We start from the raw sequence: 22,685 nt of genomic DNA on the forward strand, positions 1-22,685 counted from the left end.
AGTAAGTCTAGATCTCTGACCTAGGCACTGGTGGTTTCTAAATCTTGTCTTCTTATCTAAAGGACCAGCATTTGTTTTGGTTAATTACCTGGCAGTGATTTTGGTTAAGCACTATTTTTTTTTTATTAAAAATATGACCCCATATATCGCAGCTTATAAAAATGTGCTAAGTAAACTCTTTTGTACTAGTTATTTCAAGATTCTCCAGGACAGTTCAGTCTCTAGCTCAGGTTTTGCTTGCGTGTCTTACAGCATGCAAAAAATGGTCTGCTTGAACTCCTAATAAATGTGCTTCCTTGAGCTCTGCACATATGGTTTTTGTTAATATTCATTTGTCAATTCTACTAAGCTTATGATTTTTTAAGTAATGAGAGAGCTCTGTCCACTTGATAAAGTATAGCAAATGTAACCTGAATTACGTGACTTCTTCATTGTTTCATTCAGCAAATATATATTAAATTTCAAAGTTGTGCCAGATACTGCCTTGTGGTGTTTCCTTTGGATTCTACCCTGTGTTGATCTTTCTAAGATCTTTTTATCATTAATATGGTACTCTGGTAATTTATCAATAATATAGCACTCTCAAATCCTCATTATGAGGTTTTCATGGTAGAGCTGAAAGGAATTACATCTAGTTCAATGGTGGCTCATAGCCACCAGTTAAGAGGCAGGACTTGGCGTTCATTCTACCTTTTTATCATCCTTGAAGATGTCAGGTGATCAGATTGGTATAATCTTGTTGGAGAGCCTCCAATTGATCTCTGTGACTAAAAACAAAAATACTGAGAATACCTGATAGGGTACAGGTGTGGAAGAGCTATCACTGATGGTTTAGTAAAATGTGTGTGCAAATTCCCCAGAATAACATCAGTTACAATCCCATAAACTCTTTTGCAACTGAGAAAATTATGCTTACACAATTTATTTACAATATGGTATTTCAGAACTAATTAATTGCATAAATTACTGAAAAGCATGAATTTTAGCAATTTAAATATAAATGCAAACTGACAAATGTGCAGAGGTTTAAATTCTTCTCACTACTTTATTTACTAATACTGGCAAATGAGTCAAATTGACCTGGTTCACAGTGATATCACAATAATTCCATTTAGATTATGTGGTGGTGAATCAATTTTCTATAACATTTTAAAATTGGAAAATTAGGTTTTTCTTTTTTTTAAGGTAATAGCCTTTAAAACTCAGGAAGAAATTGTAAAACGCCTACCAATAACATGTATAGCTGTTATCCATTCTTCACCAACCAGAACCACTGAATTGAAACAAATTCTGTGTTCTTCTTCCCTTGAATACTACCTGATGTGTCCAGTACTTAATAACAAGGTAGCTCACCATGAAACCTCATTAACTTACTTTATTTCCTGAAAAATAAAGTATAAGAAAAAATACCATCAATGATTAGCAGAGGGAAAGGGGAGCTATTGCAGGGTGTCACCTAGGAAGGTGCCTTATCCCCATTGTGCTATAGGCTACATAGGAGCTATTTAGCATTCAAAACCAGCATAGTGACATATGTTTTGCTCACTGAAATTGTCAAAGGAAAAGTTATTCTCATCTTTAAAAATGACATGGCTTTTCTTGGAAGGTATCCTGAGAAATTATACTTTATTCTCAAAATGAACGATGTACAAAAAAAAGTGACTTTAAATAAAATACAAAGAGTAATTATTGGGTTCAAAGAAAATTTCATAGTTAGAAGAAATGTCACCATAATGAACTATAAAGTGTGAGACCTACATTTAATTATCTTTAAAAAGAAGATAAAATGATTTTCTTTATGTTTTAGATATTTATGTATATGGAAACAGAGATTTAAATGGTGATTTGGGCTTCTGCTTCTAGACAAAATGGAGCAGCAAAACAGGATATATTCTGTCATCTGAAATAATAAAAAATCTAAACACAATATGTGAAATCCTGAGCTGTTGGGATTGCAGGCATGAGCCACTGTACTCAGCAGCTGGTTGATTAAGTTCTCCAAGATCAGGGTATGTTGTTAGTTATAATGGACACCTCCCTGTTCAATAAATAGAATTACAACCTGAGTCACATCATTTTCAGTTTATGTAAAGATCATAAAGTGTGTATATAGTGCTACCAGTATTATAAAGATTCACATAAATGTGGTGTTGAAATATCACATCAGAAACAGATGTATAGTCAATGTTTCCTCAAGTATCAGACGTGGAGAATACTTACCTGAATACAGATCCACAGAAGTAAGCTGTGCGGGATTTTGAGAAATTCTAACTGGGAAATTCAGCTACTTGCACACTCGTGGCTAAGGGAGGGAAGATGCCCCTTTCTCCCCAAACTGCTGCTTAAAGAGGCAGTGTGTGACAGCATTGTGAAAGGCAGGCCCTGTCCAATTGCCCTTAGGCTGATTGCTGTGGGTGTGCTGGGTGGACAGTGGCCTGCCGCAGTCTGGCTGGGCACAATTCAGTAGCCACTTGTCAAAAGAAACTAACTTTATTTTTAGAACCACACATGCCAAACAAAACAGCTCCTCAGGAAAAACCCTCAGAGCCCAACTGCCACCACCAGCTTCCCACAAGCCACTTCCCCCACCACCAGCCTCTCCACCTCCCACAATCCTCCTGCTCTTGAGGCCGATTGGCTGGGTCATGTGGGCGGAGCCAAAAAAGTCCCCCAATGAGCAGCTCCGTGGCCTGAAAGGGCAGGGAAACAGCCCAATGAGCATCACCGCAGAGGAGCCAATCAGCTAGATGTTGCTGGGGCTGCTGTGAGCCAATCATCAGCAGGCAGTCTGAAAGTTTGCTGGGTCCCCTTCGGCTGTGGCTCTCAACAGTGGCCAAGGCCTCTTATATACCCTTTTTTCATTATATTCAGAAAGATACCAGGGAAGTGGTGTTAACTGTGCCTATGTTTGCATATGAAGTAAGTGAAGCTTAGAAAATTTAGATCTGAGAGAAAAATAATTACATAGTACTAAGCTTATACATTCTGGCTATATCTGCTCTGTCCACAAATGTTATGTCTTCCTGCTTCACCATCCAGAAAGATAACTCCGACTAAGACCTGTGGTCAAGAAAACTGTTCTATATGAGATCTATTATTTTCTTCCATTGATGTGTAGTACTAGAAGCTTGTTTCCAGATATACAAGCCCATTTTTCTAAATAATATAGTTTTAAGATTGAGTTATAGAGCTTAGCAACATAACTAGTCTAAAGCCACGTTTCTTCATATTTCTAGGAATTTCTGCTTTCTTTCCACACATAAATATGTTGCAATACTAAATAATCTACAGACAAAAATAAAACGTTCTGAAATACTCACTTGTAAATTAAATCATCTTAGTTAAATAATAGGAATTATTTCAAAGGCTTTTACACATGGAGAATACTTCTTGTAAAATAGTAATAGGAAAATTGGCTATGAACATAACACTGTCTTTATATTTTCTATATTATACTGAGGTTCACATATCCAAGGAGATATGGCCTCTTTTTTATACAGCATCAATAAAAACACATGTGCTAACACCTTCAGTTTCATGCTACTAAAATATGAAACCACAGTCACACATAGACTCATTGGGTGTGGAGTTTAACAGAAATAAATAAGGTCACCCTTCTTCTTTGAAAAGATACACTTGATAATGACATGTGCATGACTTTCCCTGCCACGAACTGGATTTCAACTTTAGGTTAAATCTCTGAAGAATGAAACATAAGGTTCAGTTCCCAAATAAAGAATTTTTTGAGAGAGAGAAAGAGAGAGAGAGAGAGAGAGAGAGAGAGAGAGAAATTTTTAATATTTATTTTTTAGTTTTCAGTGGACACAACATCTTTATTTTATTTGTATGTGGTGCTGAGGATCAAACCCAGTGCCCAGCTCATGCCAGGCCAGCGTGCTACATCCCCAGCCCATAAAGAATTTTTTAAAAATATTGACCATAAATGAATTCTCACCAATTATGCAGATTCATTAGCACAGCTTTCAGAACAACTTGTAGAAATTGTCAAGACTGATAAAGGAACACAGTTTATAATAGAGCAGCTGAGCTTTATTGTAAAAAAAAAACAAAACAATAAAAAACTTGAAACAGGGTAGATCACATAGACTTTGGAGTGGTAGTTACTTGATATTATGATATTGGTAATATATTCTTTATAGGTTAGTGGGAGGAGTGCTTGGTTTGTACCTGAATAATACTCTAATGGGATGTCTCACCAATGGTTCTGAAATATGAGCAGGAGGATGGGCTGTGGAGGGAACCCACACCCAGCAGCCAGAATATATAAAGAGTAAGTGCAGCAGGAAGCAACCATACTTCAGCAATTTGCTCCCTGAAATTTAATCAAGGCCTGACATCTATCTCCACCATGTCCAACAACAATTGCAGCTCTGAAAACTACAGCTCTCCCTCCCTTGAGAATTCAGATTGTGCTCCTGTCACCTCAGCCAGTGCTCTCTGCTCCACTGACGTGAGCTGTGTAGAAGCCCTCTGCTCTCCTGGTGGCAACCTGGGCAGCAATGCGCTCCAGGACAAATGCCAGGATCCCTGCAGTGAACACACAAGCTGCCAATCAACCAGCTGTGAGAGGGTTACCTGTAGCCCTTCTGGCTCTTCTCCAGTTGTTTCCAATGTGTCTGCATCTCAGCAAGGAACTAGCTGTCTTCCTATCACATCTTGTGGTTCCAGTCTCTGTCTTCCAGCATCCAGTAGACAACTTTTGAACTGCCATCTTCCAAGTTACCAGTCCTATGGCTACCAACCCCTGCACTACCCAACCTTCAGCCGACAACCACTGGGTTACTTTGGCTATGATCGTCAGGCATTGAGATATCTGACCTGTGGATGCCAACCTCTCAGTTGCATGTCTGACTATTACAGACCTATCAACTACACGTACAGCAAATTTCAACCATACTCCTCTTCCTTGAGTGGCTGGAGGTACTCTTATTAAAAAGAAAATCATCCCAAGTAGCTGGAAACAACCTCTTGCTTAGCAGCTTTGAGAGATCACTCAGCTTCATATCAATCAATCTTTTACTCTACAGGCTTATGTTACATTTCCTAATTTTATGCTAAATCTCCTTAATGAGACTTTCTTTTGATTTAGGAGTTGTATCACTTTTACATGACAAAAAAAATCTTAATGATTTTCAACCTGGATAGGCTTTATTTTCTTTAGTTTCTTTCTAATTAAATCACAGCTTGGCATAACCATCATGAGTATCATGTGTTATCATTTACGTGGACCTTATTTTATTGCTAGTTGTTTCCTTAGAATACGTTAACCACTTTGAGAAACTTTGATGATTTGGGGGGAGTCACCTATGAAGAATATTGAAAGTTTCTAGAAGTTAAAAAAAAAAAAAGATTCATTGCAAGGAACCTATAAAAATAATAAATTACAATGACTAATATGTGATTGTCAATTTTCATGCACTATATGCACTAAAATCCTTCAGGTAATAGTAAATTTACCCTCAGCTGGATGCTTCTAATTATAGTAAATTATGTTGTAACAAGTAAGCCCACACATATAATAACGGTTAAAATTCCTTGTTCTTTTAATGTTGGGCAAAGAAAAGATCAGTAGGGAAGCCCTCAATGAATTTAGAAATAGTTGAGCAAGATTTGACTAAGATGTGGCCACCAAGATGGACCTCTAGGTTTCATTCCATTGCAGCTGAGCAAGGTAGGTAGCCCATTAGCCTAACCCAGCCATGAATGAGGTTGTTGTATATAACACAAGTTATAGCCAGGAACAAGAGACAAATAGAGAATTGGTAGAACCAGCAGTCACCAGAGTAGCAACTTATCTGAGATACTTAACTGAGATAGAATTGATTAAAAAGAAGAAAATTCCCACCTATTGCTACATTGTAGCTAAGGTTCTGATTTGCAGCTGTACTTCATTTGTTTGACAGAGCTCAGACATTTAATGCTCTTGCTTTGGCTGACCAACACTACAGATTTGTTCATTTGAGGTATTTTTTATTTTAACTTTTTTTTTTTTTTTTAATTTTTGGTACCAGGGATTGAATCCAGGGGCTCCTGACAACTTAACCATATCCCCAGGCCTTTTTTTATTTTTATTTTTTTTATTTTGAGACAGGGTTTCATTAAGTTGCTTAGAGCCTCCCTAAATTGCTGAAGTTGGCTTTGAACTTGAAGTCCTCCTGCCTCAGCCTTGGGAGACACTGGAATTACAAGTGTGAGCCACCACATCTGACCTCAGTTGAGTTTTAAACTTCTGTAATAACTACAGGACTTCAGTCCTCTTTCCTAAAATTAGTAATATTAGAACATTTACAAATTCCTGTTTTTTAGTTGCTCATTTCAACTTAAAACTGCCCTATTTCATTAATATGACCATTTGCCAAATGAACATGATGTCCATTACCAGGCACTGTGGCTTGGTTATGACCAAATCTGAAATAGTTTTCAGTGTTGTAATGAGAGTATGCAGAACAGCTAGTATATGGCAAACATTTCTCTCTCAGGAACACATTAACACTAATTCCCACCCTCTTCTATGAGCATTTTCATTACATTTTGTAAAAAGGAAGGCTCAGTTCAGAAAAATGAAACAATTTACCCAGAAAAACATATATACACATCTCCATAACTCCATAACCCCGTCTCTCAACCTCTCTCTCTCCCTCTGTGCATGTGTGTGTCTGTATGCATAGTTTCAGAGCATAGATGAAATTCAAATTCACCTCTGTTCTAGAAACCACATCTTGTTTTATGGTCATTTTTTTTTTTATTTTAAAATACTTCAGATTGCCCGTATGCCAGTCTTTCAAGGAAAATTATAGGTGAAAACCATCTGCCATTTATTTAACATTTATGGGGCCTGGCATTTACTAAATAGTAGCCCCAATCTTTCTCATTAATCAAAAGCTTGTTACCATTACTCTGTCTTACTGATGAAGAAACAGGATCAGTGAAATAAATCCTCTCGCTCAAGATCTCATTGCTAGTAAGTGAGTTTAAAATTTTGATTCAAGGCAATGTTATTTATCTTACAATATGTACCTGAATGCTAACATCACTCCATAGACAATGTTGGATACACCAGTGAATTTTGATTGTGTTGTTAGTCCTCAGAGATAAAAGAAAGGGAAAAAAGGCAAAATAGTAACAATATTGAGGTTGAAATTCAACGTAATTGGACAGCTTGCTGTCTAAAGGAACAGTAAACATGATTTAGTGGAGGAAATATGCCACAAACTGTGTCACCCACTCATTTTGACATGATTTCTTTCATTTATGAGCATCAAATATACTTACAGAAAATAAGTACAGAAGGCATATTTTTTATTGTGAAATACCTTCCAATTTTTTGGACTGTCTATGTTGAAAATCTACAGTCATTATCTGGAACATTCAAACTGTTTTGCTCTGTCTATACATATGGTATCCAAAGCAACTATTCATGTCAAATGTTTTTTCAGTTTAATGGATACATAAAGTAAGTTAAAGAGATGTTCAAAAAGATGACTCTCTCCTATCATTGCAACATTTAAAAATATTTTTTGGATAACTACCATGTGACCCATAATGGGCTATGTAATGTGATAGAATCTTGAGCAGCAGAACTGATTCTTGCTCCCATGAACTTGATAGCTGGTAACAATCATTAATCATTAAAGTAAATAACTTAGTATATTCAGTTTATTCAGATAGTGAAATATATGAAAACTATTTTGAAGAATGAATTTAAGAATTCCATTTTAGATATCAAATTTGAGTGGCTAATAAAGAAGGAAAATGTTGATGGAGAGATATCAAATAGGTAACTTGGAATAAAAAGTTCTTATCCCAGTATTTTTTTTAAAAAAAGCTAATTTCATTCATCCATTATTCAAAATCTCTTATTGATGTCTTACTTTGTTCCAGGAATTGGCAATGAATGACATTGACATCCCTGAATAATAAATAGCTTCTGGTCTCAGTGAGGTAAAATCTTATATGATCAAGTTGCTTTAAGAAAAGAGGTTTGATATCATGTGTGAATGCATTAATTAGTTTGTGAATAAATTTCTACAGAGGAAAGAAAAAAGGAAAGAGCAACGTAGGAAGTAGAGCACTTGTCTTCCTGGTGGGCTCTGGTTGGTGCTATTTGCCTGCTATATGTCTTAGTTGTTTTAAATGTGATGATATACTGGATATTGCTGTCAAATTATTGAGTGAGCAAATGAACATTGGTTGTGATGGGTCAGGTTAATTGATGTCTATGTGAAAGAAAAAGAAGTTCCAAATAACAATGTTGGGACATATATGTATACCCACAACAGAGTATATCTAAGATGAGTGAGGAATTGACAGTCGACAAATGTCTCTTTCTCTTTTCTGTACATATCCAAGACAATTACAGGCTGTGAAAATTACTTCCATCTCTTAGATTAACATGGAGAAAATCAAATGGAATGATTAAGATATCATTTATGGATATCAGTAAAGAGATGCACAGGGCATCTCTGAGATAGTATTCAATGACCTGATATGAAAAAAGCAGAGTAATTTGCAGGAAGCACAATAAAGAAGGTGCTCTCATTTGGATCTTAAGTGTCTCTCAAAAGCAGTGATAAAAAGTTGATCCTCAACTTGGTGTAATTGAAAGGTAGTGGATTCCTTGAGAGGTGAGTCCTCATGAAAGGTCTTTAGACCATGGGGGTTGTCCCCTTGAAGGAGTTTGTAATAATCTGGCTCCTTCCTCTACCCCTCTCATCACTTGCTGGCCACAAAGTGAGTGGTTTTGCTCTGCCATGTGTTTCCTGCAATGACCATGATATTCTGCCTTACCACAGACCCCAAAGCAGTAGGATGAACTTACCAGGAACTGAAGCCTCCAAAACTGTGAGCCAAAATAAATCTTTCCTCTTTATAATTTGATTAGCTCCAGTATGTGTTAACGTGTTGGAAAATTAGTGGCCTAGCAAGAATAGCTTGCAGAAAGTCTTTGAGCTCAGAAAAGCAGGGATTTAGGAAATTCTTAACATTTAAATAAAACTGAACTGTGGGATTTCTGGAACAGGATAGAAAAGCATGTTGTTTCCAGATCCTAGAGATCTTTTTTTCTTTTTTATTTGTTTCTTTTTTTTTAATTAATTTTTATTGTTGGTTGTTCAAAACATTACATAGTTCTTGATATATCATATTTCACACTTTGTATCAAGTGGGATATGAACTCCCATTTTAGATCTTATGAAGCATATTCAAGAGTGTGGCCTTTATCATTCAGACTGCAGGAGTCATAGAAATCTGTGTTTGCAAAAAAAAATTAATGAAAATATGGAAATATTACAAAAAATTCTAAATAAGATTTAGAATGTGAACCAACTACTATGTGAGAATGAAAACATCATGAACTCTCAGATGTGATTTTCACTATTTTATGTTAATTTCATTGTTCCTGGCACCAATTATCTCTACCAAAGAATATAATTTCTCAGTAGTTTCTTGATCTCTGATAAGTGAACCAGGCAACTAAAGAAAGATATATTAGTCATAGAGAATTGATGGCCTACAGAGAGGGAAAGACATCATAATTGGAATTTTTAAAATTATAAATTGGAACACACATCAACTAGGTGTGTGTCTTGAGCATCCCCTGAATTTTCATCAATATGTGATACATCGATTGATGATACCAGGCTTTTGAAGTTATATGTCCTGTATCTAACTTGCCTGTTCATTAGTTATGATTAATGATGGAACCATGTTTAATTTGATTACTTTAGTACCTATGGTATCCTACAAGATGCATTCCTTTAACAGTTAGAGAAACCAAATCTATTTTCACTAAGGTCTGAAAAGAAATATTTCAGTTTTCTTTTTGAAACCCATGTGCAGCAAGCCTACATGCTGAGGAAGAGATTTTATATACCAGTTGGTTATCACTTGTTTTCAAATTTTACAAAGAACCAAGAAATGAAAAGGAACTTAAGCTAAAACATGAGGAATTCAAGTGAGGCACACACACACAACCTCCTCTAGTTGGGAGTTATCAAGCTGAGAAAAGGAATCTCCTTTGGAAGCACATAAGAGATTGAAAGATTCTATTTATCTAGAGTACTTAAAGTTCTTAGAAAAGATGGGAAAATGTCAGATAGACTTTGCAAACTTATCTCAACCCTCAATGACTCCAATCTCTTCAGTTATTTTCTGCTGGTAACAGGATGAACACTGATGTGAAGCGATCTGAAGCCTTAGGAGGAATTGAAACAGACTTTCAAAATTCCCAATGTGAAATGTCAAACATCCCTTTTACAACAGTTTGAAACCAAAAAGTTGAAATTCACAGGGGGGACCTTATATCATATCTGCACCATATGTCATTTTTTGGTGACATTTAAAAAATTAATAAATAAAAATATATCAAAATAGGAGACATGTTCTGCTTCCATCTGTCACACAAGCCTGACTAGAGATACTGCTGTTACGTATAATCAAGAGAATCTGGAATATAGTTGAGGCTAATCAATCAGGCTGACTGATAGCATGCTAAAATCAATGCAGAAACCTTCTATACATGTTGCATATAAAAATGTGACAGTAACTAAGAAAAAGAGAAGGAGGCAGGTGAAGAAAAAGAAACAATGTTTCAGGAATAATAGCAAATGGATGAGATTGAGTTAAAGGCAACATGTGGTGACATACTGGATATAGAAGACAATACCTCATTCCAGAAGCTAATACTGGCCAGTCCAATGGGATTATCACAGATAGCATAGGAAAACAGCCCAGTGATTTACAAAGCTTCTAGTGATTTTTTCAATGACAGAACTTCCACCAACGTAACTCCTTCATTTAGGTATTGCTCTCAGAATTTCTGTATTCTACTATGAAATTCTTAATTTCTCTGACCATGCAAACAGGTTGGTACAAACATCTTTTGATGATGCAGTTGCAGAACTGAGTGGGCTGAGTCAGGAAGGCTACCAGGACTCTATGTTGGTCATATATTTGTTACATGATGGTCTCAGACTCTGGAGGTCACACAGATAGGGTGACCTTGAAAAGTAGAATAGAGAAGAGCTGTAGGATGTGGAAGACAAAAAAATCACTGACTCATAAAACCCACTGAGAGGAAACATTGCTGACCCCCTACCATCCCATCCCTTGCAATTTCCCCTTTCTCACGGAGAACCACTGAATCTGACTTTGACAGTTGGTCTCAGAATTTAGGTTCCTACCCTGATTTTAACTTTTTGTTTCTTTAACATTTTTCAAAAGTTCTTTAAAAAAGAGTAAATTTTTTGTGGAATTTTTCAGTCCCAGCCTTTAGGTTCTTAAAAACACAACAGGACCACATTACCATATTATCTCAGTGCAGGAAATGGAAAGGTCACTATGAGAAATGGTAATTCCTTTCAAAAGCCATTAGACTTGTAGGTGATGCATCTTAGAGAAATCACTCACATTATAGAGGCATATGTGTATCATTGTCTTCCTTTTCCTAGTTGTTTAAATAGATTTAATACTAAATTTTAAATTTAATTGGTTGTTAGCTTGAAGTGATTAAATATTCTTTTGGGGGAGCCCGTTATAATGGTTTTTCTGTAAAAAGTGTATTAAACTTTGCCAAAATGTTGCTGAAAAGCCTCGTGCTGCTAACAGTTTGATAACATGTGGCTACTGTCTTTGCCAACTTGACTAGTCCTCTGAAGCCCATTAACATTGAAGGTGGTGTGGAAGAATTTGAATGCCCACTCAATTCTTTGTTTCTTCTTCTGCCAATTTCCCCTGCTCCCATCACCAACGGATGAGGCTGGCAGGACTCGGTGAGCAAAAGGACAGTTAGTATATGTAATGAATGACCAGATTATATCAGGAAGATGGGGGCTGATTCAAAAGGAAAGGAAATAAAGTGTTAATACCTCCAGAGCCAGTCACTCTCCTCCACCTGTTGCCATGGTTACCTGCCTCCAGGAGATTGTTCCTCCCTGCAGGGAGTCGTAAAAGTTATTCATTAATGTCTCCTGGGATGCCCCTTTCTGCCTGTACCCATGAGTGGCTTTATTCTGCCCGTGGATCACGCTATCTTTTGGCCCACCTTTTGGTCACTAGTCACATAGGAGATAAGGAGAGAAGGGGACATGAGAACAAAGGCAATCTAAAATGTATAAAAGGGGAGGACACCCCCAGTCCTCAGACACCCAGCTCTGGTGCCCCTTCTCTTTGGAGAAGTCTATCAATAAAACTTGCTTTCTACACTTGCCTCAGCATTTCCCAGGTGTTCAATCTTCACATGGGAAAACAGGACTCAGCCCTGATTCTCATCTCTGGTGTCATATTTGGAGGCCCCAGCAAGATCGTCACTGAGGTTAGCTCCTTCACAAGCACCCCACATTTTTTCTGAGATGTGTTTTTCTATCTCTTTCTTTCCATGGGACAATAATGGGCACCCGTGGGCTAATGAAATGCAGTTAGTGCAAGCTGTTATTCTGAAAGACTTGGGTGACAGGATTTGAGGGACCTGGGGTCCCCAGTCACTTGTCCTATGGGTCAGGATGTTGGGTTCTGCCAAAGCTATTTTTCACTATTCTATCCAGGTTCCAAGCACATTTGATGTGAGTACACAGTGTCTGTACTCCCAGTCTGACTTTGGATGTGTGGAGATGGACAAAGAGTAGGAACAACTGCTAGGTTGTGGCCAGGACAACTCTCTGATTAACCTCAAAAGTTTCTTCTCCTAACCCCTCTTCCAACCACTCTTCTGGGGTATCCTATGGCAACCAGTTTAGCTAGTGGCATTTAGCATAAGCCCAAATGACTTGTGCCTCTGGATGAGGCATAGTGCACTCTCCCATGCCCACTCCTCCTGAGCAACCCCCTCCCTTCACTGATCAAACTCTTGAGAGGAAGTTTTTACCTGGAATGTTTCATAAGGAAATTCCTGGCTTTCCTTTGCTCACATATTATGCCTTTACAAACCAGTGGGTATTACCATTGATGTTTCTATGCTCCAAAATGCTCTACAACTTTCTTTGACTGCAAAAGGGAGACATTTTCCATCCACCCCATTCTTAAACTCCTCCCAGAAAAGGCCATTAAATGTCTCCACAACCACTAGAAGTCCTCCTCACTCTCTGAAGATTCCTTTAGCCCACAGACCAGAGAAAAGTAGTCCATCATAGGTTTTCTCATGGGTCATCATATTTGAAAGTTTATAGTGGCAAGAGAAGGCCTGTCATACCCCAAAGTCTGAATTCTCCTGAGTTTTCACATGGAGTGAACAAGGACCTTAGCATCTGCCAGTTGAATTAGCATTAGAACTGGCAGAACCATGTGGTGAGAGTGCAGGAAAATTAGAAACTCGTGGAGAGATGTCTTCAGTGAAATGGATAGTTTTCTCTGGCACAGGCACCTGAGTTCTGTTTTCTCATATTCAGAGGGGATATCCATTCTTGACAGTTATGCCAGGTTTACCACTAGCTTGCAAACTGAAAAAAAAAAAAAAAAACTGGGATAAGTTTGATCCACAGATAAATTTTCTGCATCTAACATGACCTGATTACCAACCAGGGAATAAACCTTGTCTCCTGAGGAATCATATGGAACTATTTTGCAATAGGAAAGTGTTCACTAAAAGTGCATGATAAGTGGCTGCCTGGGATTTTCACTCTCCTCCACTCATTCTAAACTGTATCATCATTAATCAATTGCGAATAATCTTGAGAAGAGGTATTTCTGTATCTAGAATGCAAAAGCCTACAGGAAGTAGAAGTCTGCAAACATTAATTTGAATTCATGGAGAAGAATCCAAAATAAGGCCAGAGATTTTTCTAAGTCTAGTAAGCACTCTTTATACATTTTTCTTAATGTGCTATTAAAATTTTGCTTACCCTGTTTAATTTCATGAAGATGAGTCTCACAGCAAGTTCTCAGGTGAAGATATATGTAAATTTTGCAATGTTAGCTTACAAGCTCATGGCTATTGGTATCATGTTTGTCACCTTAAATTGGATACCACCAAAAAGAAGTCATGACATTATTACTAGTAGAAGCAAGTATGTCATATTGACATCATGTAGAAATATCACATGCATTTTCTCAAGTCTTGGAAATCAAACTTGACTTCTAAATATGAAAAAAAATATTAAGTTGTCAGGGTGGAGCTCTCTAAAATGTACTCTAAGAATCTTATGTAAAATAAACTGTCAAGACAAATTATAAAAAGAGCAGAATCAGACAATTAGATTCTCAGCTGAGTACAAAAATATAAGGAATTGTATGATATTTTACACCTGCAAAATTCAGTAAGTGTTGGTGTATGAAAACTATTTGAGTAAGCCAACACTTTTTTTCAAGCAGTGCAACCCTGGGACTCTGCTTCAAATACAAGGACTATGCCTTCTTAACTGTTGTTCTTGGTGAGGTATCACCAGGGCAACCATCCATTCAAATGGACTCTTTTTGTCAGTCATTATTGAGGGCAGGAGCAGAAGCAAAGCAGATAAAATACACAGGTGATTTCATTGCACATTCTCAAGCCAGATAAACAAGAGCAAAATTAGGATTGCAGACATATACAAGGGGTAAACTGAATTTATTTTGTGAATGAGTAGGGCGTCAACTTTACAGGCAGCACAACAATGAGCTAATGAGATGTTGATGCACATTGTCCTAAAATATGACAGAGGAGGATACTGGGTCCACAGCCATCCAGGCATTGGCATAATTTGATCTAGTTTCATGTAGACTTAAGCTATGCTTTGCTTTGCTGCTTATCTGAAAGCCTTACTTCAGCCTCTGTTACGTATGTCACCAACAACTGCTGTTTTGGAAAATACAGCTACCACTCTCTTGGGAGTTACTGAATGCTCCTGTTACCTTGTCCACTGTGTTCTTCTCTATTGGTGTGAACAGTGGTGATACTCTGTTTTGCTCAATCAATGTTGACCTTGGCTTGTAGATAACTGCCCAGATACGTGTGATAAGCCTTCTAGCTACCAATTATGCAGCTGTATGACTATAACCTGTGAGATGTCTTGTTATCTTTCCAGTACTCACTGTCTCCAATGCTCATTAACTCTTCTCTCTGAAGTTTCTGCTATTTATATAATAATTGCCCCCAAAATCCAATTCTCTTATGATTGTTATTCTCTGTGCCTCATCTCCTATGACTATTGACCATCAAATCGTGTTCCCCAGCATCTTCCATCCTTTGAACTCTTCTGTGACTGTCAATCACTAAGATATGTGTCCAATAGCTTCACATCCTTGAACTAAGTGCCTAATCATTGTCTACCTGTTTCCTTCAAATACAGCAGTTTCCAAACAGCCTGCTCTTCCTTTGGAGGTTGGCAATCTCCATTTCTTTAGATCATGCTGCATTGTCATCCCAGTATCTTGCCTGACAGCTTTAAAAGGAATTTCATCCTTAGACTGATGAGTTGTTCTTAGGTGCTCCTAGTTCAGTTGCTCTTTGAAACTGCACCATTTTATTTGATCAAATTCTAAGTGACTTTAATTTTTCTTTCTTCACTACAATATTCTTGTTATCAAGCCTTCTTGTGTTGTATGTTATTAATGTATTCTTTAATAGCAAGAAAACTTTCCATGGTTAACTCTAAATAAATTTGTTTTAAAGGATATAGAAACAATTAAACCAAATCTTTGGGTCTCCATTATTTTCAAAAAAAGTTAAGGCCTTTTGGTTTTATTTAAAAATATATTTAAGGCAAAAACAGTGTTTGAAAAAACCAAGTAAGATAGATAATTTCAAGAAACTGATTGAACATGTCATCCCACTTGGGTGTAAATGTGCACCTATATTTTCTAACAATTAAAAATGGAATTATGAACATTCTTCTTTCAGAATAGATTATGTTTTGCCACAAGAACAAACAACTTCAAAATTCCATATGTTCAGAATTTCAATAATGTACTTACCAATCACACTACATATTCAATGTTCCAGCTCCAAAATCATTCTCATTCTGTGATTCAGACATAGAGTCTTTACTATTGGGATATTATCAGCAGAAATGGATGGAAAAATAGCATAGAAAGAAATCATTCACACTTCTACACAGTTTTCTAAAGCAGCTTTGAACAGACCAAGTTACTATGCCCAAGCTGCCATAAAAGTTACATATATTTATTTCTTGACAAAAGAAAATACAACATGATTTTTTTTCTTGAAATAAACTTAAAATGACCTCCCTCCTACCCTTCATTAATCCTTGCACAGAGAACATCACTATTACTTGGAACTTAAATTCTCTCTTGTATGTAAGTAACAAATTAATACAGTTCTTCCATGTATTCAATTGAAAATTTGTTCTCACAAGCAATATCCCAATAACTATAATCACTGTATTGATCACTTTCAATGTGATGGACATATCACTGAATGATAAATAAAAATAGTCTCCAACAACACCCATGAAAAGACATTATTCTCCTAGGTTGTACACATAAGAAAACTTAAACAGGGTGAACTACTTGCCTAAAGCCTCACACAAGTTGGATTCTAAAGACTTCTTTATCCTCCATGTTATCTCTAGTTTTCTTTGTTTAGGTTTATGATTTATCTGGAAGTCACTTGGAAGTTATCAATAACTGGTGACCATGATCATCAATTCTAAACTTCAAATAAAACTATTTCCTCTCTGCTACACCCCCAGAACACCCTTTTCCTATAGGCTGACTAACCTTCATGTCAGACTTATACAGATCACACCAAGGCACCAAACCTGCTTCTTTCTTTTTTCCTGTCTCCATAACTCCCCTAAGTATGCGCTCTCGCTCGCGCTCGCTCTCTCTCTCTCTCTCTCTCTCTCTCTCTCTCTCTCTCCATTCTTATAAAATGCAGTGAACTTTTGGTAAAATGTGACAATTAATATGAAAAATAATGACATTTAATAATCACAACACTAGCAAAGATTATTATAGGCTGATTATAATGGTAAAGTACATCTTCAAATCATTAACTACTCATATATTATATTTTTTTATCCTGTGATTTACTAACTCATCCAATCCTCATGGTCACCTTTGGATAAAACACTACTATGAGCTCCAAATTGAAGATGTGAAAATTAAATTTCAGAAAAATTTGGCAGTTCATTTTGCCCCAGAGATAGGATTAGAATCCAAGAATTCTGAATATTGGTCTCTTATTCTAAACAAGTACATGTATAACCTTCAGAAGCTAGATAATAACATATGCCATAGAAGAGCATGGCTTACTTAAGAGAAGCACTTAGTAATCTGTTGTCAAGCAAGTTATTTTCCTTAACTAAACAGGATAAAAATGTTCATTTTTGGCATTAGCTTGAACAGGAGACAATGACAATTGTAAGACTATGTGTTGCAACATCAAAGTAAGTTAAGGATAATTTTTTTCATTAGTTCAATTGGTGACTGAAACTCTTTAAATTAATACTACTGGAAATTAGAAAGGTAAATAGTATTTAATCTTCATTTACTATGAAAAATATTTAAACATTTATTATATCATTCTATCTGCAGTTTCTCGAAAAGTACATACTACTTGCCCTGGTTTTATATACAAAGATACTGAAGTACTAAGAAGAATTTTCCATGGTTACAAATGAATAAATTCACTAGGGTATTATTTAACAAGAAAGAGATCTATAACTCTAGGTTCAGCCCTGATAGTTCCTTCTCAAAATATTTAACTCTGACTAAAGCTATCTCTTGTTACATATATACTAAGTTTCCATGAAAAGTTAAGCATGAATCACACTCAAATTCCTGTCTCTCCACCCATTTGTGTTATCATTTTTAAAATGCCTTGTTATCAATAATTTCTTCTCCCCCAAATTCTGCTTTTGTTCATCTGCCATTCAGTTTTTGAAACCACTAATAATTCATTAAAATAGCAGCATAAATGCTATGGTGTCCACCATTTTTTGGTCACCCCTGCTAAATTTAGAAGCCATTTGACTTAATATTTACAATTCAGTTGCTATGCAAATATGGATTTGCATACATTACTCTTTTTTGTTGTTCTTTTTAGTTATATATGACATGGTTTGCATGCATTTTGCTTTTTAGATAGTGAGATCATTCTTGCATCATTTAACAGCACCTGGGCAAGTGGAATTAGACTATATATATATATATATATATATATATATATATATATATATATACAAAAAAAAAAGGAAGATAAAATTCCTCATGCCTTAGAAGACCAGAAGGTGTCTACTGTTATTTTCTTTAAGGAGCACTTACTAGAAAATTTAGCTTTCTTTGATCTTCTATGTTTACCCTAAAGGATTTTTAACCTTTGGGTAAAATTGGCAAAGAGTTCCATAACTCCTTTTTAATGAGTTGAAAGGCACTCACTGGTTCATTAAAGGAAGTTTGTTTTTTTATTCCTCAGAAGATATGTATATTTCTTTGAATTATCCAATGGCTAGAAAGCTGATTGTTTGCATCTTAAATTTGCCCTGCATTTAAAGCAAAAATACCTTAAGTTACATGAAGACATTTACTGATATTTTCCTACAAGAGTGTTTTCATTTACTCTGAAAACTTGGTAGTGAAAAACAATAGAAATTTATTCCATTTCTAGAAGCCAAAAGTACAAGATAAGTTTCACTGACCTAAAGTCAAGGTGTCAACAGTGCTGATTCTCTCTGGAGTCTCTAGGGGAAATCCATCTTGGTCTCCCCAAGCAACTCAAGGTCATTAGGACTCCTTATCTTGTGGTTGTTCCACTCCACCTCTGGTTTTGTTGCCTTTCTCTCTCTCTCTCTCTCTCTCTCTCATCTCTCTTTCTCTCTCTCTCTCTCTTTTCTCCTGCCTCTCAATTAAAAGGACCCCTATGATCACATCAGGTCACATCTGGACAAGCAATCTTGGAATCCTTAATTTTGTCACATCTGCAAAGTCCCTTTTGCTATATCAGGTGACAGATTCTCAGTGGAAGAAAGTGGGCATTTTGGTTTGGCTCACAGGTGGCATTAATCAGCCTTCCATGTATGGCAAATGCTAAAACTACATAATTCATGGAAAGGAAAGGATGATACTTGTAGTAATTAAATGAAAATAGAATAATGCATATGATTGTCCAAATCTTCCAGAGGACAATGCCACATGAATGACACTAATCCTTACTTTCGGCTAAAGCATGCCCTCATTATAACTCTGATATTTGCTCTGCTACTTATGCTGTCTGCTCTGTCTCTTCCAAAGATGGAAAGTAAAGTCGAAGATAATTTTATAAATGCATCGAGTACCGAAAATGGTGGACCCAAGTGGAGGTGGGAGGTGGTTACATGGAAGTGTGATATTCTGAGAAGGAAGAAAACATAAAAGTAAATGAGAGAATTTGAGTGGACTTTGACTTTGCAAATCTCAGTGAATCATTGCTAAGAATGTTAGCAGGTAAAAATAAACTTTCACATGTTGAAAAATATCATGCTTTGAATGTTGGCTATGGCATATGTTATACAACTTTATTTTGCTATAGTTACACTGTGTAAATTAATTTAAAATATTTTCTCTTTAATTTTCAGATGAAAGTGCAGTATGTTCTGTTTGCATTTAGAAGACTTACTCATCCTGTTCTTGTCCTCCTTGAACCTGCTACAATGAAGCCAAAAAATAAAAGACTAGAAATAACAGGGTTATGATAGACAGATGTAGAACTAAAGTTCTATCAACATCTGGACTTTTCTATACGTTAATAGGGTTCAGTAACTCACTAGAAAGTTGGTTATCAAGTGCCTTATGCATCTTCTTTGTTATTCTGCCTACCCCAGGAATGAAATTTGCTGCACAAAATTGAGGGATCTCTATAGCCAGTTTAATAAAAATGGGGATTTCTTATCTCTACGTTTTTTACCAGAGAGAAATTCCAGAATCTAACAAAATATACTTAATATAGAAGTTTTTTTATTGCCACTTTTTAGAATAAATACTTAGAGAAATACAAAAAAATCTCAGATAAAGAAGGTTTAAAGAATACCTTTAGGATCAAATTGGTGTACATTTTAAAAATTTAACTGCAAAGCAGAGAATAGACAAGGGATGTCTAATTGTCTCCTATGAGAACAATGTCTTTTAAAAACTATCCCATATCTTATCCTACCCAAAGAAACCAGCACTATCCTCTGTGTGAACTCATCACTGTTAATAAATGTATCGTTGTTTCCAATTCAGTGGAGGCTGAGCTATGGATTATAGTTTATGTTTCAAGAACAAAATGTCAAAATTCTTCAGTTTAAATTAAAATCATATTTTTTTTTACTTTAGCCTCCACCCAACAGAGTGAGAAGTGCTTTTTAAAATGTGCAGAGCCTATAGGAACAATATAGATTACTCAAAGAAAAATTTTAAAACTGGTTATTCCCTTTTGTTAGTAACAACTAAAAATAAGTGCAACCCAAGGAAAATGTAATATCTATGTGCAAAAGAAAGCAAATCAAGAAAAAGTAAAACTTACTTGGGGAAGAATGTTCTACATCTGACAGCATTTGAGCTTTAGAGCAGAGACAAGAGAGGGCAGATATATAATCGTAGACAATTAAGAAGGTACAATACTGAGAAACTGGATTTCTTTGATACCGTGTAGAAATTCTTTAAGAAAGGAATTTCATAGATGGCTTGGTTGCTTAGCAACCACTGACCCAAGGGGACAAGTTCATTTTTAGCCTGGTATAAGTCACTGGGTCTCTCTGGGATTGCTGTGAATCTTACACATGGAATTCTCCAAACACATCAGAAGAGTAGTTGTCACCAGTTTGCATCCTGATACATGTGAGAGTGCAGCAGGGGAAATTGATCATTTTTTCTTCATACATCATAGTCTTACCCTTCCTTGGGAGGAACAGTGTTTAGACAGGCAAACCATCCAGTTCATTTCAGAGTGTAGGGATCAAAATCCTGCCGTATTTTTACACTAATAAAAAGTCTGAAAAAATACAGGCCTCTTGCTTTATTGAATCCTTGTTAACCTTTTAATAATCATGTTGCTGAAGTCCATGGATACGTGAACTCTCCTTAACCACTGATTGACAGGTGAGGGTTTGCATTAACATTGAGACCACTATTGACTGAAGCTATGGCCTACAGATGATGAGTGATGTGTGACAGTTAAAGTGGTGATGATGAATACCTTCCAGGATCAAAATAAACTTATTTTTGTATAAGCATGAAGACGTTAACAGCTGTGGATAAACAACACACTAATGAGATGTTGCTGGATTATTATTGTCCCAGACAGAGAGAAGGAAGAGACCAAAAAGGCTCTCAGCAATCTCCTGGGAAGATATAAAGAGTCCTCCAGTCACAGCCACAACACATTTGCATGAACACCACTGAGCACGCACTTGGACTCCATGTCTCTTCTGGGCTACCCTGGGCTTTGCAATGCCACATCCCACAGGACTCATTGTTACATCCCAGTGACTTCTTCTGTTGCTCTTTGCTCCAGTGATGTAAACTCTACCTTTGGACACTATTTACCCAGTAGCTACCAAGGCAATCTCTGGCTCCTGGACCACTGCCAAGAATCCTACTGTGAAGTGCCAAGCTGTGAGTCTCCCAGCTGTGAGCCCAAGACCTGTACCACAGATTGTGACTCCACAAACTCCTGTGTGCCCTGCAACTCCCCATCCACAGGCCAAGTCGTCAGTGCCTGTGAAACTACCAACATCAAATCTGGCCCCAGCTGCAGCCCATGTACTTGGACCAAGGGGTACGTATCCACTTGCTACAGGCCTGCTCCATATCCTTCCAGGGCTTGCCACACACTCCTCAATGGCTCCAACTGCTTTGGGCAACTCAACTACTTACCTAAGAATTTTCGTCCTTTAAACAGCTACTGCCCACTGGATAGTTTGAAGTATAGAAGCTACCAAGATCCTGGTTTCATCTCCAGGGGATTCTCACCATCATGTTATATTGCCAGCAGCTACCAACCCCTAAGTTATTTAATGAGAAATTGCCAGTATCCAAATTATGGGTCTATGAGTTACCGACCACTGAGCTATTTATCTAGAAACTTCCAATCTCTGAGCTGTGTACCCAGTACCTTTCCACCTCTGAGGTATTTATGCAGTGGCAGCAGACCTTTGAATTGCTATTGACCAAATTAAAGCATTTAAATGAGCTAGAATTTGCCCAATAGGGCACATTCTACTAAGTTGTAGGATCTCTGAAATGTAGAATCCTTAGTATTCTGCTGAATCGCTCTATATATCTCAAGAAGTTTGTCACTTTAACTTTAAATGGAATAGAACCACAGCCATTACTATAGGTAGATATTTTTTCTGTTGCTTTGTTAATCCTCTTTGTGTTAAAAGCTTATTCTCTAGATAAAGTTATCTAAGACATACCATAATGGACTTACTGAATAGAGTTCACACGAAATACAACCATCAATCACCAGCTTTCTTACTTTGGTTCCAACTACCACATACCTGCCTACTATCACAAAATTTTCTTCATTAAGTGGGTCTTCCTTGGTTTGATGGTTGATTTCAGATGGTTTTGCTTTTCCTCAACAGTTTCATCTACTACTTAACAAGCATCTTGCTTGTGAACTGAGAGAGAGCATTATCTTAAATGTATTGAGTGGGACCATAACTTCCTTTCTCTACTAACTGCTTATAAAGATGAGCAAATAACAGTGGCCAACTTGAGCTCAAATACAGAAGAATTCAAGAAATCTTCTCCAAAGAAGCCATCAAACA

General features: G+C 36.7%; 1 protein-coding gene across 1 annotated transcript; it reads left to right on the top strand.

Moving 5' to 3' along the window:
* The first annotated feature begins 21,329 nt into the window (after nucleotides 1–21,329).
* Krtap24-1 (keratin associated protein 24-1) lies at nucleotides 21,330–22,079 on the top strand. Its single transcript, XM_076868849.1, has one exon. It carries the CDS (start codon nucleotides 21,330–21,332, stop codon nucleotides 22,077–22,079), a length of 750 nt encoding a protein of 249 aa, XP_076724964.1.
* The last annotated feature ends 606 nt before the right edge of the window (nucleotides 22,080–22,685 follow it).

This window comes from Callospermophilus lateralis, chromosome 10 (assembly GCF_048772815.1).
Source record: "Callospermophilus lateralis isolate mCalLat2 chromosome 10, mCalLat2.hap1, whole genome shotgun sequence".
In the NCBI taxonomy this organism is placed as follows: Eukaryota; Metazoa; Chordata; class Mammalia; order Rodentia; family Sciuridae; genus Callospermophilus; species Callospermophilus lateralis.